We start from the raw sequence: 22,664 nt of genomic DNA on the forward strand, positions 1-22,664 counted from the left end.
AATTGAAAACCAGCGAACTTTACGTGTGCATATGAATTAGACTCAAAAGTTTGTCGTGTATTTGAAAATTCCCTAAAATAAATTGTGATGACGAAGGCCACGGGCGGTGGTACTCTTAAACACCAAAAGTTTGTGTTTCGGCATATCACCTCAAAAGTTTACCATTTGGAAATACCACAGGGAGATGTTGGTCATTCTACAATTCCATGGTGAGTGTTAGTGGCCATTTTTAAAGCGCCCTGACGTAAGCTGTTTTTGAGTCCTGTTTTATTTAACTATTTCAATTTCATAATCGACCCCCCACTAGAAAATCCAAAAGTCTATGTATAAAGAAAGATTCATGTCTAACCTTTCCTTCTTTTTTTGATACTTGGAGGTGGGAATTAAGAAGCCTTTAGCATGATTTATTTGCGTTGAAAATTTTGTTCCCTTTATGAGCACGCCGACAGAAGGATAGATGGGAAAGTATGGTATCTTAAAAGTGAGACTGGATTGGAAAGGAATGAAGAATGTAGTTGTGTTGGTCCTATCCTATGTACCATGAGTTTCCCATGTTGGTGGTGCAGTGGGATTTGTTATGGGGTCTCAAGAAAACTTGACATCTGAATGTGGGGAGGATGAACAACTCTTCCAGAACTGATTCTGTGATGGTGGTTTTCAAGAGATATTGAATTCATAGTTTTGTTTCTTAGATATAGTTTGATGGTTTTTTGGGTGTTGTGGGCATGATGGAGAGGGATTGTTTGAAGAGATTCAACAGAGTTTGCGTCTTCTGTGGGAGTAGTTCAGGGAACAGAACAGCTTTCAGTGATGCTGCTCTTGATCTGGGGAATGAATTGGTTGGTAGTCTGCTTTTCTTTCTGTTGTGTTTTTTTCTGTGCTTCTCTTTTGTTATGGTTTCTCCTTTCCAATTCATGAATCCACTTTTTGTTGTCTATGGTTGTCATGAATTTGTGAGTTTCTCTTTATTTAAATGTATTTATGAGTTTTGGTATTGGTGTATGGTTTTGTTAAGTTTGTACATGGGTGGGAGTGAAGTTTTCCCATTTGGTGATCTTAAAGGGTTGTTCATTTAACAATTAGTTCCCTTTTGTAGTTTCCTGACGGGTTTTGTTCTCTTTTCTGTTTGTTGATTGTTTTTTTCCTTTGTGGGTATTAGGTGAAGAGGAAGATAGATTTGGTTTATGGAGGAGGGAGTGTAGGATTGATGGGTCTGATTGCTAAGACTGTTTCTGATGGTGGTTGCCATGTTCTTGGGTAAGGAAGCCTTGAAGTAAAGAGATACTGTACTCTTGGATACTCAATCTTACAAATGTATACTAATGACTGTGTTTGTTATCTCTATTAATTGTAGGGTGATCCCTACAGCCCTCATGCCGCTAGAGGTACTGCATAGAACTCAGATTCTGTCTCTGTTTTCATTATGTATCATGCTTTTGATTCCTATGTACGTTTTGCTAATGCAATTCTTATTTTGTTATTCTTTTACGGTTGAACTTAGAAAATTTTTAGTTTAGGAATTTCTGCTGGCGGATGTTCTTGGAAGTTTGGTGTCTTGAGGTGTATAAATTTCTAATCATATTCTGATTATGAAATTAGCCTTATCATAATTGAATTTGTATATGTGAAAAGAATTGGTCGATCAGGAATATTGGAAGTTCTCTGCAGTTTTTTATTTAGGTTAGAATGGAGAATGTTTTTCAAACTTGTGGGTTGGAAGTGTAACAGTGTTTTCTCACTCAATGAAGTCAGGCCATGGTACTATAGCCTGAGTGACTATGGTTACCTGAACGGAAGGAGTTCCCGCAAGATCTTTGAATGTAATGTAAATTTCACTTGCCAAGTACCTTGAAATGTTCTATATTCATTCAAAGTGTGAAATTTATTGGAACAACACATACTGGAAAATGGAAATTAAAAAGAAAAGGAATGGGAAGAAAAAGGGCTCTCTGATGTATGTTGAACAACTTTTTCTTCTATCAATTGTTGAGTCCAAAAAAAAAAATTAACATTAATATCTTCTTAGTTAATAATAGACCATGAGTTTGGTGATGTTACCTATGGTCATTTATTGAAGTCCTTATTTCCTAGTATTTCCCTTTAAGAACAGAAACTCAGCACAATTTATCATCTGGCCTGTTCTCATCTTACAGGTTAGCATCAGGTAAATGTTCATCATGGGTTGCTTTTAGTTTTTCATTCTATCAATCAACAAAATTTGTTGTGGGAAAATTGCTTTATCATTCAATCTGCAGGTAATTGTTCATTATTTGGGTGCATTAGCACTTAGAACTGGGCTCTTGATAAGGCTAGTTAGCAATGCCATTGAGCTCACTTTTGTCTCACATCTATCGGTCCACTGGCAGAAAGGTTATATTTTCCCAAATGCAGCTTATATTACCAAAGCACGAATTGTATTTTTATAAGCTTTTGTTGAAGCAAGTATTGTTGATCCCTGTGCTTGTTGGAACTTAAGGGGGTTGTAAACTTCTTTTTTCTCTTGTAAGCATCATCTTGTTATGTTAACATGAGGGATTTTGGTATATATCAGTATATGTGTGCTTATTTTTTCATATATATGCTGTCTGCATTTGTAGACTGGTTCATGTTAATGATGGTTCAAGGGATGGAATTTTTTTTTACATTTGTAGATATCTGGTGAAACTGTTGGTGATGTGAAGACAGTTGCTGATATGCACGAACGTAAAGCAGAAATGGCACGGCAATCTGATGCTTTTATTGCACTCCCTGGTAATGTTTGATTATGTGAATATCTAAAGGCTCAGTAGGCCTCTTCAATTTTTACCTGTTGCATGTTTTACTCATGTTCGTCTACAATGTCTTAGGAGGTTATGGAACCATGGAGGAACTACTGGAGATGATAACTTGGTCACAGCTTGGCATTCATGACAAACCTGTAATTCCCCATCCTTTTACTAATTCTAGCATAGAAAGTTCTCTTCTATGGAAGGTTTTGGTTGGTCTGGGTTGCTGACGTTGCTCACTGTAATTCACCCAGGTTGGTTTGTTAAACGTTGATGGGTACTTCAATTCCTTGCTTGCATTATTTGATAATGGTGTCGTTGAAGGTTTTATAAAACCAGATGCTCGGCATATAGTTGTCTCTGCACCAACTGCACAAGAATTGATACTGAAGATGGAGGTACCATAACCTTTTTAGTTACTTTTGTGTGTTCACTCTGGTATTAGTTTCAGTAGCAAAAACCTGGTAGCCATATATCTTATCCCACTTTGTTTAGCCAAAAAAGGAAAATTTTACATATGTAAAGTTGGATGATAGTGTCAGTGCTCGAGAACTTGGTGACCAGGTTTTGTGCATCAGGTGCTTGACCTGATGTTTCGGAAGACCAAGTTGATTGATCTATCAAGTCGCTTGAGGGAGTTCCTCAGGTTGATTTGAGAAGCAATCTATCTGAGATTGGTTCTCATTCTCTCTTCTCTTTGAACATGTAGGAATACACACCAGTCCATAAACATGTGGCACCACGTAAATGTTGGGAGATCGAAAACCTGGGCTATTCAACGCAACCTGATCCATCTTGATAATCAGACATGATAGAAATAACTATTCTATGCATACTCCATTCTTTGCTGTTCAATTGGTGTATATGAAGTGGACTCAAAGGGTCCATCAAATGTTCTTACTTTTTGCCAATTGTATTGTCAATGAAGCATTTTTCTTGTCCGTGTTTTAGACCTTTTACAACACTTCCATCTTATCAATAAACTTGGCCAAATTAGGAAATGAACTGTCTGGTCCTGGAAAAAACTGCGGAAAACCAAGCTGTGGTCCTCCGGCCAGATCACCAGTAGACAATCATAAAATACATGTAACTGGAACATTATGGAGGGGTGGGGACCAGGAAGTGTTGGGAATACCATGTCAGAGTTGTAAAACATCTTGTGCTTATGTTCTTCATTATGATTGAAATCCTTAGGAATGTGTCTTATATGTTCAAATTTCTAGCGTCATAAATTTTGTGTCTTAATGCCACTGATGTGGGCATACTCTTCAAATGTCTAGTAAGATCATTTCAACAAACTAAACTGTTACATGGATATGGCTATGGATACGAGGATACAGCCATTTTTGTGAAGTTCTTAATACGACTAGTATGTAAGGAGGATACGATACGGGGCCGAAATGGGGTTGTTGTGACATAGACTACAGGATCCTGGTGGGGGTGGGGTTATTTTGCGGTTATTTTCCATGCAGTGTTTGTGCTTATCCAGAATTTGTCTGTTGGTGGTGGTGAAAGTCTAAACTTTAGTTGGCCTTGAACTGTTCCCTGGTCTAAAGATCATGGAAGGGTTGTCCCATGGGACCCCGTCTTTTTGGATGTCTCTCTTTTCTGATGTGGATGCGCGTGCAACTGTTTGCCAGCCTTGTGGGCATGTAGAAGCTAAAGACTGAAAGGCTGTTGTGTACTGAAATTGGTCCCCTTCACCTGTTCCCGAAACAGGTGAAAGCTGTAATAGTTTGAACACTTGTGGTTTTTAGGGCTTCCATGTGCTGTCCTGGGTGAGTTCAGTGGTGCCAAAATCTCTCTCTCTCTCTCTCTCTCATACATGATTTACCAAAAACACTCTTAACTTTTGACCTATTTACAAACACATGCCTAACTTTTAAAATATTATAATTACATACCTAACTTATGAAGTTTCTTTGTTAACTAAGCATCAATTCATAATATCACAAAAGGTATGCTCGTGTTTGTAAATAGGCCAAAAGTTACGAGTGTTTTTGTAATTTTTTTGGGACAATTTAAACAGAACAGCTTCATCCATGATAAAATGTTCTATTCAAACTCCTTTGTCAGATACCACCTGATCACTCAAGAAGAATGACACTGAAACTTGAGAGAGAGAGAGAGCTCTAACGGAATGTGGAGGCAATTGTTTCAAATTGCTGTTTTGGTCAATCGACAGAGCTAACAAATCGAGAAAGCGTATTTTTCCAGATATTGCAGGACTAGTAAAGTGACAGGGCTACAATTTGTGGAACAAATTGTGATTCAGTACTGCAGACTGAACCTGGCAGAGAACCTTAACCTGGTCCCTAGTTTCCTTGGTCACATGGGCTGCCTTCCTACCTTTAAAACATACTAAAGTTGCATTGTTGCCAGTGTTACAAGCTGCCAAAGTTGGCCAAGGCTTAATTGCCTATGATTTTTATTCAGCATCATGAGTTAACAGTGGGTTTTAAATAGGTGAAATTGGAACATCATGATTTTATCATCATATTTTTAAAAGCTGATACATTCCCCTAAATGTGTATTTTAAAAATGCTTTTTTTCATAATCTGTATTTTAAAATTCTTATTTTATTGTACATATTCCTTCTCAAGCAATTTACTGTTAGAACTTAGCACCAAGTCCATTCTTGGAGCCAGCAATATCCTCGCTTTTATAATGAATAATACTAGCTAAAAATAATTTGCAAAATGGGCAAGGATCATAATTAACCACCGCTATGGCCAGAAAATTGAACTGAAATCCAGTCTCCTACCACTACCATGAAGCTCAAAAAGTTGAATAACTACTACAAAAGTTAAGCAAATAACAGAGTGCATAATTGTGAGCAAAGCCCAATTCAACTATTTAAAGGCCATGTCCTAACACCCATGATGACTGGATTGATAAAGATAACATCAGAAGATAGTTAGATGGTAAAAATCGCAATAATCTCCCATGTGCCAAGAAGATAAAAATAAAAGACGTCGTAAAAAGAGAGAAGAAAGAAACAAAGAAAGGAAGCGCTTTGTTCTAAACAACTCAATCAATCAGCAAAACTGAATTTCTTTTTTCTTCAAGCTTAAGACCATAAAGTTCCACAAACTATCTTTTACAAAGAACATCACTAAAAGTGAAGAACAAGAGGCTACAGCAGATCAGTTTCTATGTAAGTCTTTAAACAGACCAATTAAGCCAAAACCCACAAATGGGTACCAAAGGAAAACCTTTAATCATACATACCCCTCAAGGTCCAGGTATAGTAGCATTGATGGTTAAGTCCACGATGATGATTGTTAAGGAAAGCTCAACCACGTCAAATGTGGTCCCCACTAAAGTCGAGCCTCAACATATAAGCCCTGTCGTGGGTCTGGTTGAGATGGAGATAATCCCTCTCCAAATCAACCTTTCCTCATTTGTCAAGAGCCCAAGAGGAAACAAATTTTGTTATGAATCCAATGTAAACAGCTTTCCAAATCATGTGGCAATCTCCTATAAATCTAAGGCGATAAGATTGGATAGTTTAAATGATGTAACTTAACAATATAAAGGAAAACCCTCTCTCAAGAAACTTGTTGAAGAGAGAAGAAAGGATTCGTGGATGTAGGTTACGTTGTAACAGAACCACGTTAAACCTGGTGTGATTCTGTGTAGTTTTTAGATTCATTTGCACATCCGTATTGCTCGTTTATAGTATCAAAGCAAGAAGACCTCGCGATCACTTGGTGATGGCTTCATCCTCCAGTCAGTCGTCCTCCTCATCAGGATGAATGAGCAGCAACTTCCTGAACACAGGTCTGAACCCAAATCTCATTATGCCTATGTTTTTAGCACCCACCAATCTTCAATACTTTCTCTCGACGAAACTATCGTCAGAAAATTATTTCTTGTGGGAGTTTCAGCTTACTCCACTACTATGGAGTTTGAATGTGTTTGGGTTTGTTGATGGAACAACACCCTACCGGCCTCAGTTTATCTCATATGAATCTGGAAATTAATAACTCCCGAATCCGACATATCACCGGTGGGTGTGTCAAGACCAACTGCTCCTCAGTTGGCTCTTGACGGTCTTTATCTAAAACAGTGCACAACCAAGTCATCACAAGAGTGGTATTCAACGTTTTCTCAATCTTGAGTTCCACAACTGAGGCTTCAAATTCAATCAATCAAGGAAGGAACTGATTCAATATCGATTTATTTTCATAAAGTCAAAACTTTAGCTCACCAACTGGCCATGGCATCAAAGCCCCTTTCTGAAGATGATCTTGTTATGTATATCCTTGCCGGATTGCCAGCAAATGAATATGGCACCTCTCTAAAAACTTGGTTTGAGCCAATATCCATAGATGACCTGTTGAGTCTTTTACTTATTCATGAGGCTCAAGTTATTAAATCTGATCAAAGTGAGCCCACGTGATCCATTCTCACAGTCAATGTCACGTAAGGACAAGGATCAGTTTAACTGTGGAAATCAAAATGGTGGCAATAACAATCGATATCACGGCCACAAAGGAGGTCGCTATGGTCGTAACAATTGGAACAACGAAAATCAGCAGCAGCAGTCAAATAACCAGTCGCCACCTTCTCCCTTGACATGCCAAGCCTGTGGTAAAGTTGGCCACAATGCCCTTCAATGCCGCTCTTATCGATTCTAAAAGGAACCCACGGCAGAAGTTTATCATACTACCCCGTCTCAGATCTTTGATGATAGAGCATGGTACCCATATTTTGGAGGTTTACACCATGTTACGACCAATCTCAATAACTTGTCCATTCAGTTAGACTATCGAGGTAGTGATTTACTTTGAGTGGGTAATGGTATAGGTTTGGATATTCATCATATTGGGAATTCTTTTGTTAATTTTGGCAAATCCAACTTGTGATGCGTGATGTTCTACATATTGCAGACATTACTAAGAATCTCTTATCAAGTGATTGTTTTTCCAATGTTTACTTTGAATTTCACCTTGATTTTGATTTTTGCTATGTGAAGGATAGTAGGATGACAATGCTAGTGGCTTAAGGAACAAGTAACAATGGACTTTACAAAATCAAATTTTTGCAATCGAATTTGGGCAATAAGATGAATATTGGAAAACGCACCACCATATATCAGTGGCATAAACGCATGGGTCATTTGGCCATGCGAGTAGTACTTCATCTGGTCAAGAAGTTTGGTCTTCCTTTTAGTGATGGTTCTAGAAGTAGTGTTTGTGAAACATGTCAACAAGGTAAAAGTCACACTTTGCCATTTGAATCTTCTTCTCATAATGTGTCTGAACCTCTTGATTTAATTTTCTCAAATGTGTGGGGACCTACCTCGATTACTTCTTATAGAGGTTTTAGGTATTATGTGCACTTTATTGATGATTATTCCATATTTACGTGGATTTATATGTTATAAAAAAAATCTGATGTGCTAGATGTTTTTTGAGTTTTCAAAACTCTTGTTGAAAATCTTCTTGATCAATCCATCAAGTCGCTTCAAAGAGATTGGGGTGTTGAATATCGCTCAGTGTCTGCGTACTTACGATCATGCGATATTGACCATCGTATTTCATGTCCTCACACACACATGAGCAAAATGGTTTCATTGAATGCAAACATAGGCATATTGTGGAAATTGGATTAACCCTTCTTGCTCAATCTGGAGTTCCTCTACAATTTGGGGACTATGCCTTCATTTTAGGTGCATAAAGAAGCATCTATGACAGGCTCATCACTCAACTTGTTGCTTTCACCCCTTAGCGTTCCTATGGTTGTCTTTCTTCCCACTATTTCTCTTCCTAGCATGCCGCAACATCTAGTTTCTCAACCCTCTCCCAATCAATCTACCCGATCCATGCAGGCCTCAATGGATGCACTTCCAGTCGAGTCTCCCCATCTCATTTCTCCTACACTACCAGCCCCTACTATAACAACCTCGATTTATAACTTGATTTTCTTATAAACTTTTTTTTTTAACTCAACGAAAACATATAAAATCTAGATTATCATAGCTGTATCAAACCATACACTAGCTAAAATGCAAAAATCAGAGTACATCAATATAAATTGAATTGAATTAAATAAAGTTCAAATTATTCACAATAATCCAGATATGAAACCATTCTCAAATCCAATGTCAAAGCCAAAACCAAACCCTCTAAACATGAGGAACCAGAACCAACACCTCAACAGGTAGTGTGCAAAATCCAAGAACTGTTGAACAATGTAGGATCACTTGGTCTCCTCAAAACCTAAAAGTATACAAGTAAAGTGATCAAACAATCCGAGTTTGAATAGACAATAATATACATGCATAAATGCATGATATCAGAATACATTCAAATACAACCTCATATATCAATCATGTAACACATATTTTAGCAGACAATAAACATAAAATCATGTTAAATAACAAAATAGCAAGTCAATTCAATGCATATTCATTTATACTAAGATTTGCAATAATATCATAAATTATGCACATGCATGAACATTTACAAAATGCATGAACATATACAAGATGTATGAACTTAACATTCCAATGATGTGAGTCTATCATGCATGAGTAAGTTTTTATCTTTAATTATCATTTTCTTTCTTATATGATGCATGCAATGTTCTATCTACATGCATTTCACATTCTTGTTTTACTTGCCAATATTATTTGTTTGTGGGTACAATACATGCACTCCTAGTGTGGAGGTATGACCCAGGTTTGTATATTCAAGTAATTGTATTTTATTAACCTACATGACGCTCCAACTGAGACTATTCTGGAGAGGAAAATATAAATTTTTTTATAGAGAGTTTTCAACCTCCTGCAACTTGATATATCAGTTTTTTCTCATGAGTCTTACCTACCACACCACAGACAAATCATAGTAGTTTCTCTGATTACGAGCTTTGTAGATGGGGTCAAAGTATTTTTTTGTGCTAAAACAATGTCTCTACAGAACCATCAGTACCATGCTTACTCTCTCAATAAGTCACACAAGAATTAATTTTATTTTGATTTCTTAATTAATTCTCTTGTTAATCGTGCCAATGCAAGCATGCAACTATATTCAAGGTTCATATGCAATAATATTTATGACACTCTATGCATGCTTTCGATTAGTCTTTATCATAAGATTTATACAATAATGCAATCACTATGTATTTACATAGCCAAGATAAACTAAGTATAATTCAATTATGGCAAATATTCACAATTCACTTTATGTATGAAATTATGCAATTTCAGATCATGGTATCATACAAGCATATCATATATCAATTTGTACATATATTCAATTGCAGGCATATCAAGTGTAAATTTTTATGCAATTACACATGACACAAGTACATTCAGACATTGCCAATTTCATTGCCTCATTAGGCTTACTGTATAATCAGTTTATCTACATTAATTATCACAATTCAAGCCTCATGTATTGCTAAACATGAATTATCTACTGAAAAATACTTAAGCATAAGTATAAATAATTGAGGTAAATTCGGACCTCGGTTTTCCTATTTTTGTAAAATCAATCAGAAATCATAGAAAATAGATTCGTCTTTCATCTTTTTACTAAGTACGCCTTAATATGTTGGAAAAACAACCCAAGAAATAGATCTCAAAAATTGGTTATACAGAAATTATAAAAATTTTGTAATTACATACTATTCTACAAAAATGATAAACCAATTTCTGCAATCTGCAAAAAAAAATCAACTTGTAGATTTTTTTCATAACTCTTTTTGCAAAATCCTTTTTACAATATCTTATATTATATGTTAGATCTATTACATTTTTTTCATGATTTTATCTAATCTATTTTGAATAGGTTTTTAGGACTTTCAAAATAACTGGTCAAAACGGCCCCGTAACCAAAGCCAGAAAATCATGCTCTATTACAGTGGACGTTTCTCTCTCAAAACAAATTCAAATCGAACAAAATAACATGCTATAATCAAGCGCCGAATGTGTAGAACATCACATTAGTTTTTTTTTTTTGGGATTCATATTATATGAGAAACAGATTTATTTTTTAAAACTGGTTGGGTCACAAACCGAAATAACAGTCGAAATTTATCAAAACTATGATGAAAACATAAATCATAGGCTAAATATGGAATTAAAACATGATTCATCACCATGGATGATGTTATAACATGAATACTATAAATACACAATAATTTTTACCTCTCTTTTATGTTGTCTCACCATTAAAATTCATAAATCTGGTTGGTAAATCATAAAACAACATGAATCTAATCTTTAATTCATAAATCACATGATGAATAAATCAAAACATGATATTTCAAATTATTGTAGTCATAATAGCATCAATATTCTCTTTTCTAACACGATATAATCCATTACTATTCTCACAACAATATGAATCAAACAAAAGAACCATTCTACAAAAACATAATTTTGTCTTTCTGAAACTAGTTCTCTTCAAAAACAATTTTCTCAAAACCGATTCCCCAAATCACCATTTTGGGTTTTTAAAACTCTTTTTCATGTATATACAATAACCATAGATGTTCTAGGCATAGAGTATATGTAGATGAAAACTCTGGATCAAAAAGAGGGTATGCTAATGCATCCCACAATCGAACACCATGAAAGTAGAAATTTTCTACCGAAAACATATTTTCTGCAATGATACTGTTACTTTTTTCTCCATATGCACCTCGTTCCAGGCTGATTTAGACCTTTACCAAGGTAATTACAGGTCTCTAACGGAGGTCTAGACTACCACAAAGGTTGGGAGAAAGAAGATGTAAGAAAGAAGAAGGAAGAGATGCACCTCAACTAGAAGAGGTGACTTAAATAAGTCCATAAGAGGGGGTGTCCCCTCCTATTGGGTTTCTTCCAAACCTCTAGAGATAGGATTTATCTCCAACAACATTAGGTGGACCCCACTAGGGGGCATACCACCTAGAAGGCTCCATTGATGAGTCTTTAAACTTTAATGAAACTCTTTCAAACAGTCATTTTAAAACAATAGGTCTCTTAGAAATTTTACTAGAATTAATTTTATTTTTTTAATTACATGTGGGGTCCACTAGGGGGTGTCCCACCCTTTCTAGAACCCCTATAATCTAACTAGAGTTCCTCTTTAATGAAGACTCTAGAAGGTAGAGTAGGCCCCTACCTAGTTGGCACCCCTCTAGGGTCCAATTCATGTGATTCAGATCTAAAATTCTAGACCAGATCCAATTCAAGTTGGATTGGATCCAGGTACCAAACATCAATTTCAGATCCAACACTCAAAACAAAAATCCATATCCATAAATGAGGTCTAAATCAACATTAGATCCAAATACTAAGGTTTGGATCCGAATATGACTCAACCCAAATCTATAAAAAACAGTGAGCACCCTTGAACCCCTATGAGCCACTACGTAGGTTTATGGCACCCTACTGAGCTGGGCGTGACCCTCAGAGACTCATAAGCGACCTAGTTTGAGTCCAAAACACAGGTCAATTTAAAATAACCAAATTCTGAATCTTATTCAAGTTGAAAAGCCCAAAACAGAGGCCTATCAATTTTAAAAATTGTATTTTTAAAACCAACCCTTAACCGAAATCACCAAATCTGATCTCCTACGAGATCTACGGCTCGTAACAAACCTAATTAAGGTCTTAGTTCAACTTAGAATCTCAAATTTTGCCTGAATTTAACCTAATTTTAACCTAAATTTTGTTTGAATTTAAAAGTTAAAATAAAACAAATTTGTAAGTATTATACCTACTCTTCCCCTATTGTGAGTTCTAAGTCTAATTCCCAAGAATTTGAGTCTATTCCTCCACCACCTCGAACTCACCACATGGTTACTCGGTCCCAAACTGACTCCCTTAAACGGAAAGCCTTTTGTGTTACTAAGTATCATGTATCTTCTGTTTTCTTACTAAGCTTCATCGTAATCGTGAACCCATTTGTCTTTTGCAAGCTCACAAGGAGCCACACTAGCGTGAAGTTATGGACCAAGAATTCAATGCTCTAATACAAATTACAACATAGACAATAGAGCCTCCATCTCCTAGTCACAATGTTATAGGGTGCAAGTGGATATTCAAAATCAAACATTGCGCAGATGGCTCTCTTGAAAGGTACAAGGCTCGCTTGGTTGCCAAAGGATATATATAAGAAGTAGGGGTTTATTATTTTGAGACATTTAGCGTCGTAGTTAAGTCCACTAGCATTTGCGTGATCATTGCCATTATCATTCACTTTGGTTGGGACATTCGTCAACTTGATGTCCGTAATGCTTTTCTCCATGGGTTCTTGACAAAGGAGGTCTATATGGTTCAACATACAAAATTTTCAAATCCTTATTATCCAAATCATGTATACAAGTTGTACAAGGTACTTTATGGTCTCAAGCAAGCTCTGTGAGCCTAGTTTCATCGTCTAAGTATTTTTCTTCAAGAACTTGGTTTTGTTTTCTCTCGTGCGAATACATTTATGTTTATTTATCATCATGACTTTGTTCTTGTGGATGATATCCTAATTACCAGTAACTCTACATCATTTGTTACTAACCTTATCCCAGTGTTGAACAGAGAGTTTGTATTAAAAGATTTGGGTTCCCTACATTATTTTTTAGGCATTGAAGCTATACCCGTGCACAACATTGTTCTCTCTCAGTTGAAGTATGCCATTGATCTCCTCTATCGGTTGGGCATGGATGGTGCCAAACCCATTTCTATTCCTCTCGTGTCTAGTTGCAAGTTGTCTCTCAATGATGGTGATCCATATCCAGACCCGACATCATATAGTCAAATTGTCGGTGCACTTCAATACCTCACTCTCACTTGCCTTGATCTCGCTTTTGCTGTAATAAAGTTTGTCAGTTCATGCATGCCCCCATAGTCCATTGGAGTATTTTAAACGCATCTTTCTCTATATTAAATCTACTCTCAATTATGAGCTATCATTCTCTCACAGATTTCAACTCCAACTATCTGCCTACTTTGATTCTGACTAAGCAAGATGTTTAGATAATAGAAAATCAATCGGGGGTTGTGCAATTTTTCTCGTTAACTCGCTTATTCCTTAGAGCGCTTGGAAGCAATCTATTGTTTCTTCGTCCTGCACTGAAGCTAGATATCGTGTATTGGCATCTACTACCTCAGAATTAATATGGCTATGCCAACTTCTTGTCGAACTTAAACTCACACCTATGGCAGCATCTATCCTCTGGTGTGACAACATCGGTGCCACCTACATGACCGCAAATCTTGTGTTTCATAATCACAGTAAACACATAGAGATTGATCTTCGCTTTGTTCACGATCATGTTGCAAAACGAAAACTTGAGACCAGATACATATCCACCACTGATCAACTAGCGGACATCATGACTAAACCACTCAGTTCTTCTCAACTTGCTATGCTTAGGTCCAACCTCCATGTCTTGCCCAGGCCATTCAACTTGCCAAGGCGTGTTAAGGAAAGCTCAACAACACCAAATGTGGTCCCCACTAAAGTTGAGCCCCAAGATAGAAGCTTTGTCGTGAGTCTCGTTGAGATGGAGAGAATCCCCCTCCAAATCAACATTTCCTCATTTGTCAAGAACTCAAGAGGAAACAAATTTTGTTATGAATGCAATGTAAACAACTTTGCAAATCGTGTGGCAACCTCCTCTAAATCCAAGGAGATAAAATTGAAAAGTAGTTCAAATGATGTAACTTAACAATATAAATGAAAAACCTCTCTCAAGAAACTTGTTGAAGAGAGGATTCGTGGATGTAAGTTATGTTGTAACCAAACCATGTTAAACTTGGTGTGATTTGTAAACACCTCAAATTTTCTAGGTCCATTACGGACACACCCCTTTCACAGATGTCGACCTTGTAGCACAGTGTAGGAGCCTAACTCCTAGGTCCATACCAGTTTAGGTATCATTTTACCCTATTTTGTCAGTAAAATTACCATTTTACCTCTAGGTCACATTAGGCCTTTGCCAGTTAGACCCAACCAAGCTCATTTTAAGTTTAGAAGAGTTGAATATCAATCATTTCTAACTCCTCTGAGCTCACAATGAGTAGTGTCATTTCAGTTCAGCTAATTTTGGCTCATTTTATGACAAATGAGCTCAATTCTAGCTTAAATTCTACCCAATTGTCTCCTAGTCAATCAATTTTAGTCAGCCCTATTCCCATATTCTAACTTGAGCTCACCAGAAGTTCAACTGATCCAATTTTAGTTTAAATTTGTTTCCCACATTCTTGGAGTCCAGTTTAGCTCAATTAAGCTCATTTTAGCTAAAATTGAGCTAACCCCATTCAACCTAGCTAGTGTTTGAGCCCCAAATTTAGTTCACCTTAGTTAAAGTGAGTGTCATTTTAGCTCAAACCCAATACATTCGCAATGCTCACTTTACTTTAGAGTAATGTTTTTACCATTTTATTGAGAATTGTGTTATTTCTCGATCACCTAGTCTAGGAATCCAGTTGAGTCAGTATCTTTTTAGTTCATTTGAGTTCAGAAACTTTAGAACCCAGTTCAATTCAACCTTGTTCAAACCAGTCTTTCAAGTGTCACCCTTCGCCCTACATGGCAAAAATCATTTCTGATCTTGATCATTTCTACTCGGAATGACAATTCAGTCAATTTCTAATATGAACTGGGATCAATCCTATTTCTCAAATTATATCTATTTCCGAGATTCAATTCACATTTCAATTCAAACATTGGATCCAACATCAGATCTAATATTCAATATCCATTCTCTATTCCGGATCTGGATCTTTTATTCAATTCAATTTGTTATCTACATCCAGAGTCCAATTTGTTTTCGATTGTATGCTGCATTTAGGGTTGTTAACAGTGTCCATGTTAATTTTCATGATTTCTAAAGGTCATTTGATATTCCATATTGCTATTTTCAAAAACCAGTTTCTGCGGGAGCCCTATTTTGCAGAAATATGGGCAAAAATTGATCTTTCATGATTATTTCATCTTTTTATAAATAGTTTTTATATTTTTAAGATCTGGTTATCTTTTTTATCATGTCAGGGTGCTCTCCACCCAATTTGGCATCGATTCGAGCTTGTTTGGTCTTTGGATTAAGCGTATTTCAAAATTGTTTTCTAAAAACCCCTAATTTTTAACCCTGTTTTGTAATTAATATTAATTTTCAGAGTTATTTTGGTCATTTTGCCTTTAATTTAGAATTTTAAATTTTATAATTAGTTTAATTTTATATTTTATTTAATCATGCATCATCCTTTGATTTATTTAGAATCTTTTTTTATGAATTCATGGAAAAAGGCTTATTTTAAGATAATATTCCTCAATTTCTATATATTGTTGGATAAATCTCAAGAAGCCTACATATTTCTACTAACATGTTTGTTGATTTTGCAGGAAAGCTCAAGATTTTATTTTCTTTATTTTTCTATTTCCTTTCTTTATTTTATTCAATTATTTAAATATGCACTTGAGAGTGCACAAAAATGCGTAGTTAGCTATGGTAACACACACATCACTAGTGGGATCTTCCCACATGCATATGCATGGTTCATGATCATAAAAGGGAAGATACTTAGATGTAAGTATATGTTTAGTAAAATCATATAAATGCTTAGAGTTACATGTATATTGCATTATGATAATTAATTTACAGGTACAAAAAAAAGAGATAAATGATACTTATCGCTAAGTATCGCTTACAGCTAAAAATGTCATGCGCAATGAATGCAATACAAAAGAATGCAAATTGAGTAAATACTCATGGTAAGTAGGTGTTGTAAATGCATCACATACTATATTTATTTTATTATATGCAACATTTTCTTGCTCACACACTCACTTAGTTATGAATATGTAAGACTATTGTGATTGTAGTTCGAAGATCATGCTCGAATATATGGGAATAAAAGTGGTCTTATTTTTTTAGTTCAGATATCATGCTGAGCATGATTTTAATATATGGGGATAAAAGTGCTTGTATGCCACACCATTATATGCTCACACACTCACCTGGTTTTCGATATATAGGACTTTTGTGATTATAGTTCAGAGATCATGTTGAGCATGATTTGAATGTATGGCGATAGAAGTGATCTTATTTTTGTAGTTTGGAGATCATGCATGGCATGATTGTAGTTAGTAGAATATGGAGTGTGTTTGCTGCAGGTACATGTTTTGAATATAGATTGTATGAAATGTACATGCATAAATTGATGTGTTTGACATAATCATATTGAATGCTTATATGAATTATTAACTAAGTGAAACATATCATGTATGTAAAGCATGTATCATGAGTGCACATCTTGGAATTAATGTATCATGTGTATGAATATGAATATGTGTTAGTGTATATCATATTTATGTGTTAATTATGATGTGACATGTATTATGCATGAAAAATTGAATTATCTATGACATGTTCATGCATACTAACATATATGAGAGAATCATGCATAAGGCGTGTTGAAATTGAATCATACATGAAAGCATGTTAGAAATGAATCTTGTTTGACAATACATATAGAATAAATCATGACATGATAGGTTCATGATCAAAGTAAAAATGATTATGTCATGTGCATGCATGAGAGCATGTAAGATTAAGTTATGCATATGGCATAGACTATTTTAGTCATGTGAGAGGGTATGAACTGTTGATATCATGCATGAGGGCATGAGAGGATTATCTTGTGAGATAATAATACTTGGCTTTAACCTATGACTTAATAATAAAGATAACTCTGGACCCTTGGTCCATTTGAGGCGTCGATGAAGTTGAGCTCTCTCAGATGGCTGGGTTTGTCCTGATCTCTTGTGCTCCCGGAAGAGAAAAGGGTGGTACAAGCTTTGTAGGATATATTGAGTTTTCAATGGCTAAAAGTGTCTCTTGTCCTCATCCCACGAAAGTTAGAGGGCATGGCTACCAATAAGTCTTAGGTGACAGTACCATAGCTTTGCAAAGTTAGGGATGCATGTCTGATTTTTTGCCGACGATTTTGGTTTGGTGTAGGCCAAAACTTGAAACCACATGTCCATTCTTCCAACCATTGTATTGCAGAGTTGAGTCGTTCGAGAAAAAATCAGTTAAGCCATAGGAGGATAATTAAAATACATAAAATAATAAATATCTATAGTTGTTTCTGGATGTCTATACCCTTTTTTGTACTAGATGGGTCAGAATAAATAAGAAAAATAATTAATTAGATTTTTTAGAATCATTGCTATCATATGCATAAACATATAAATGTGAACATGTAAAGACTACTAAGGTTTGCATGATTATTACATATGAATAAAAAAAAACATGTTTATGTTGGTCATGTGATTAACCTGTTCGTACAAGCTACGAGTTTGGTTGTTGCATATGAAGTGCTTGTACATGAGATACATGAAAAATGTCAAATTAAGGCTTATTTTATATATTTATATCTGAATGCAAATATGCATAAATGTTCTAAGATTGAACGATAGAATTAATAATTTAGATAATGCTTATCATAGTCATAAGTTAGACATGAGTATTCGCTTTTGAATCTAAAAAATGTGAAAGTTTATATTTTTATGAACTGCTATATTTTAGTTAACTTTGAAGCATACTATGAATTATGAATTCTCATATATTTATGTGAACACCTGTCATGGATATGAATGAATCTGTTGTTTAATATCACGATTGAGAATCAATGTAAGTTTGAGTTTCATGCTTACAATTTACGCAATTGTGAATGCTATGCAATGGATGATGATAACTATGGTTGAATGTTAAGTGCATGTATTATTGTGAATTATCTTGACTCTCGTTTCAAAATGATAGGAATCACACTTTGATGGTACCATTATAACTTGATTTATATTCTCCAAGTTTAGTTTTGGTTTTCTATGGGCAAGTAATTGATGCCCTATAATACTACAGATAACCTCATGGAGGATTAAAGTGAAGCGCGGGTTGTTGGGCATCTGAAGGCTTCACTCTTACCTATTACGATTCTTGAAGGACCTAGACAAATTTTCATGATTATATACTTGTAACAATTTAACTTTTGTTTGGATCTTTACGTTTCAAGAATTGTAATATTTTAGAATAAGAAGATTTTTGAATTTTGTTCTTTCATTTCTACAATGGTTATGCTCATGGTTTGAAAACTTTAAATCTTTATGTAACTCCTCCATTGTCTTAAACCTTAAATAAATTTTAACTTTCACATTTGTCTATGTGTAAAAATCCTTAAAGTAATAACCCTAATCAAGTTGTGTTTATAGATGATTCTGTATTGGATCTGATACTGGGAGGCTAATATACACTCGCGCTTGCGCTCAAGTGGGCCGTCTAGTATTTAAAATAGTTGAAATGTGGCTATAGACGAACTTGTTGGCATATTACTTTCGAGAAATCATGTAAATTTTTATAATAAATAAAAAAATTCAATTTTTTTCCAAAAATTTGAGTTTGAGAAAGTTTTAAAAAGGTTAGATTTTTTAAGAACATTACAAAAATCTATTATTCTTAATTTTAAAACATGCATTGTTTTAGTAAGCAAGTCAGTCAAGCTCGTCTCATTTAACATAAGCCAACAATGAGCTTGATCTCAGCATGACTCGACACAAGAACAAGTCAAGCTTGAACACCCTCTCTTCAGTTTGTTTGACTCATTTATCATCCTTACTCCTGAACCTATTAAAGATTTGGCCTCTCTCAAAGAGTAATGATAAGTTCTGAGGAAAATATGAAAAGGTCAAGGAAAACGATAAAGCAATTATCTCTTTTACATGATGGAAATGGATTTCTACACTCATTGTGAGAGTAGGGATGGCACCTGACCGGGGAGAAACGGGGCCCCACCCCGCCTCTCCCCATTTGGACCGGGGATGGATGACATGAAACTGAGAATGTATCAAGAATTGAGGTTAAAATCAAAACCCATGCAGAGATGGAGACAGGGATGAACTTATTCTTGCCCCTACCTTTTGGGTTCCCAATCTCTATTAAAAAAATGACTGGTATATCCTTATACACATTATAAAATCTTATATATATATATATATATATAACCTTAATGTAAAACCCTTTCTCGAATCACTCCTATCTCCTTACTCTAACACGCTGCACGAGCTCCCATTTCACTCCACTTCATCTAACGGCGGAAGGCGATAGCAATAGGAGAACCGAAGAAACGGGACCCTACCCGCCTCCCTCCGTTTAGATTGGAGATGAGGACATGACATGAGGAATGAACTAGGGATGGAGGTTAAAATCAAAATTTGTGTGAGGTTGAAGGCAGGTACGGAGGGCAAAATTGTGAGATGAGACAAGGGTGAAAACCTTCTCCCCGTCCCCGTATTGGGGTATGTTCTCTTATTATCCTTTATTAGGTATTTTTATCTTTTCTCCAATGCTCAAGTGCCTCCATTGTTGGTGACTATCTTCTCAAAACAAAGAGGAACCTCGAGACCATCCAACCTCTCCACTTAAGCCACCATCAGACCCACCACCATATCCTCCTCCTTAACCACCACCAGCACCACCATATTCTCCACTTGGGACAATCTCTCCACCTTAACCACCATCATCTCCTCCAACCCCTCCACCTAAGCCACCACCAGACCCTCCTCAAAATCCACCACCATGGCCAGAACCTCCTCCTAGACCACCACCAGACCCACCACCATGGCCACCTCCAACCCCTCCACCTAAGCCACCACCATATCCTCCTCCTTAACCACCACCAGCACTACCATCTTCTCCACTTGATCCACCACCACCTAGGAGGGCATCCTTCTCAACCCACCTCCCATCGACATCAATACCACCCTCCACACGGAAGATGCGAAGGACAAAGGGGCGGGCGAGATGCTGCAGAGTGGAGAGAGCCATGGCTTCCTCAAAGAAGGCGTTACGGCAATGGAAACGACTCAGTGTGGGGAGGGCCTGAGCGTCTTCGGTGAGGGCAGCCCTGCCTGACGTTGGAGCCTCACGTTCGATGTTGGTTTCCCCAGTGTTGCGGCAGGGGCTGCAGGGCGAGGTGGGGGAGAGTCGTAGATCAGCAGCTTCAGGCGGGCCTCACCGGCGGGACGTCACTCAGCAGTGATGATCCGGCCAAGCGGCCGGAACTCGACCAGGATCTGGTCATGGCGATGGAGGTCGCGCTCACACGGGCAACTGTGGTCGTGCCACTCACAGCTTCAAACCCGCTTCGAGGACGTTCCCATTGTGTTGTCTCTACATGGGACAAGTGTCAGTCTGGTACCTGTCAAAGCTCCAGACCATGAAAGTTGGGCCTCATAGGTTCCGTGCGCAGCTCTCCTTCTTGATGGCATTGAAACGCAGAAGGATAATCCGGTTAGGAGGGAACCAGACGGCCCTCCAGGTCTTTCCATTCAGTTGGGTGGGCCAGGCCTCCATAATGGGACCTGGACCTCACCTTCAGGCCTGGATCCAAAAGGGTTGCTGGGGGATGCTTCTCATGAGGTTGTTCCTTTTGCGACCTGTGGTGCTTTTGGAGGTGGTCTTGCCGCTCCTCACTCTTGGGCCCAGGTGGTAGGCTGCATTTTGCTTAATGAAAATGCATTATTATTCTTCCTCAATCATTTTGCGTTGAGAAGCAAAGATCTTTCAGCCATTATTTGGTTTTTAATTGACACACACCAGGACAATGGAACGAGTTTTTTTTTATGTTTGAGTTTTGTAAGCGATGAAAGCTCCCTGTTGACTTGATCTTTTTCTGCGCTTCTGAACAGAGTTTCTGGTGCATTTCTCATCACAAGTTGATCTGGAGTGGGTTCTGATAAGAGGATCGTGAAAGGTTGTTGGTCGCACTTTACTAATGAAAACTTGAGACGGATACAGTATGCCAAAATTTCAGGGTTCCAAATCTATTTCACTATAGATTAGAGTGTATGTTCTTTAGCCTGCTTATTGGTGCAACAATGTCTTCAGTCTAATAGCGGATGCGTTGGAGGAAAAGTCGGTTGTTGTTGATGATAGGACCTCGGTCTAAGTTTGCTTGCACTTTGCTAGGATCCTCATACAGATTCAATCTAATTTAGAGATCTCTGATTTGATTCTCATTGTCTTGGGCAGTTTTTATATGTGAAACCTTTATATTGAAGTTTAATCGGGCACACATATTTGTTAGGTGTGTTAGGTCAGATCGCATGCCACTATTAATTGTTACAGCAGGCATCCAACATCTTATGTGCTTGGTCTTAGCAAAAGGTGACAGCAATAGAAGCTCAAAGGCAAAAAGGTACGGGTCTCAAAAGTCTTATCAGAAAAGCGTAATTCTTTTAAGACTCTTTACCTTCGAACTGACCGATTAGGGTGGCTCACTGGACCTTTACATTGATGTTTTGTGATGCCCAAACTATTTGCACAGGCGTTTCTACCATGCCCCTTATCAAGTTAGTGCTTGAGAGCAATAAAAAGGTGCGTAAGCCTAAAAGGACCGAATTTGAGATGCTAAATGTGAATACCAACTAACCTACTGGAGGTATTTTAAGAGAGGACCTCAAGATGTACTTAGTGTAATCTTCATCTTGTTGGTTCTTTACCTATGGGATAAGTGACCATCATTTGCGTAATCACCATCTCTTCCTAAGGGATATCTCATCACTTAGAATCTTTGATGTAATTCTTTCTATTTTGACAATTATATTTGTATATGTTGTGAAAGCTATTTATAAAATGAGAATGTTTGCCTTTATTTTATTTTTTAAAAACTTCTCCATTTGCACCCGCACACGTCCTTGAAAGGAAGTTTATAAATAAAACAAAAAAAAAGAAAAAAAATATGACAATAGGCTTCCTAATTAATCAGCCAACCTAGTTCTATATATTCAATGATCAGAGTTAAGCGCCACAAGAGCTTTGCACACATAGTTCAATGGTTGAAGGACATAAAGCAATCAATACGTACATGCACACATCTCTTGCCACAAGGCTGAAGGAGTA

The 22,664-nt window shown here is 36.8% G+C and overlaps 1 protein-coding gene across 1 annotated transcript; it reads left to right on the forward strand.

Moving 5' to 3' along the window:
• The first annotated feature begins 504 nt into the window (after positions 1-504).
• LOC149820308 (cytokinin riboside 5'-monophosphate phosphoribohydrolase LOG8-like) lies at positions 505-3,981 on the forward strand. Its single transcript, XM_089983723.1, has 7 exons — positions 505-839; positions 1,160-1,257; positions 1,355-1,385; positions 2,652-2,751; positions 2,847-2,917; positions 3,020-3,163; positions 3,475-3,981. Exons 1-7 carry the CDS (start codon positions 726-728, stop codon positions 3,562-3,564), a joined length of 648 nt encoding a protein of 215 aa, XP_089839849.1. The 5' UTR covers positions 505-725; the 3' UTR covers positions 3,565-3,981.
• Positions 3,982-22,664: the final 18,683 nt, after the last annotated feature.

This window comes from Nuphar pumila, chromosome 12 (genome assembly GCF_984573655.1).
Source record: "Nuphar pumila chromosome 12, dmNupPumi1.hap1.1, whole genome shotgun sequence".
Lineage (NCBI taxonomy): Eukaryota > Viridiplantae > Streptophyta > Magnoliopsida > Nymphaeales > Nymphaeaceae > Nuphar > Nuphar pumila.

Excerpts from the sequence above, each read along its gene's own strand:
- LOC149820308 (XM_089983723.1), top strand. The coding sequence starts at position 726 with ATGATGGAGAGGGATTGTTTGAAGAGATTCAACAGAGTTTGCGTCTTC. Across the intron at positions 1,258-1,354 it reads GGTGGTTGCCATGTTCTTGG|GGTGATCCCTACAGCCCTCA; the intron begins GTAAGGAAGCCT and ends TATTAATTGTAG. Across the intron at positions 2,752-2,846 it reads TGCTTTTATTGCACTCCCTG|GAGGTTATGGAACCATGGAG; the intron begins GTAATGTTTGAT and ends ACAATGTCTTAG.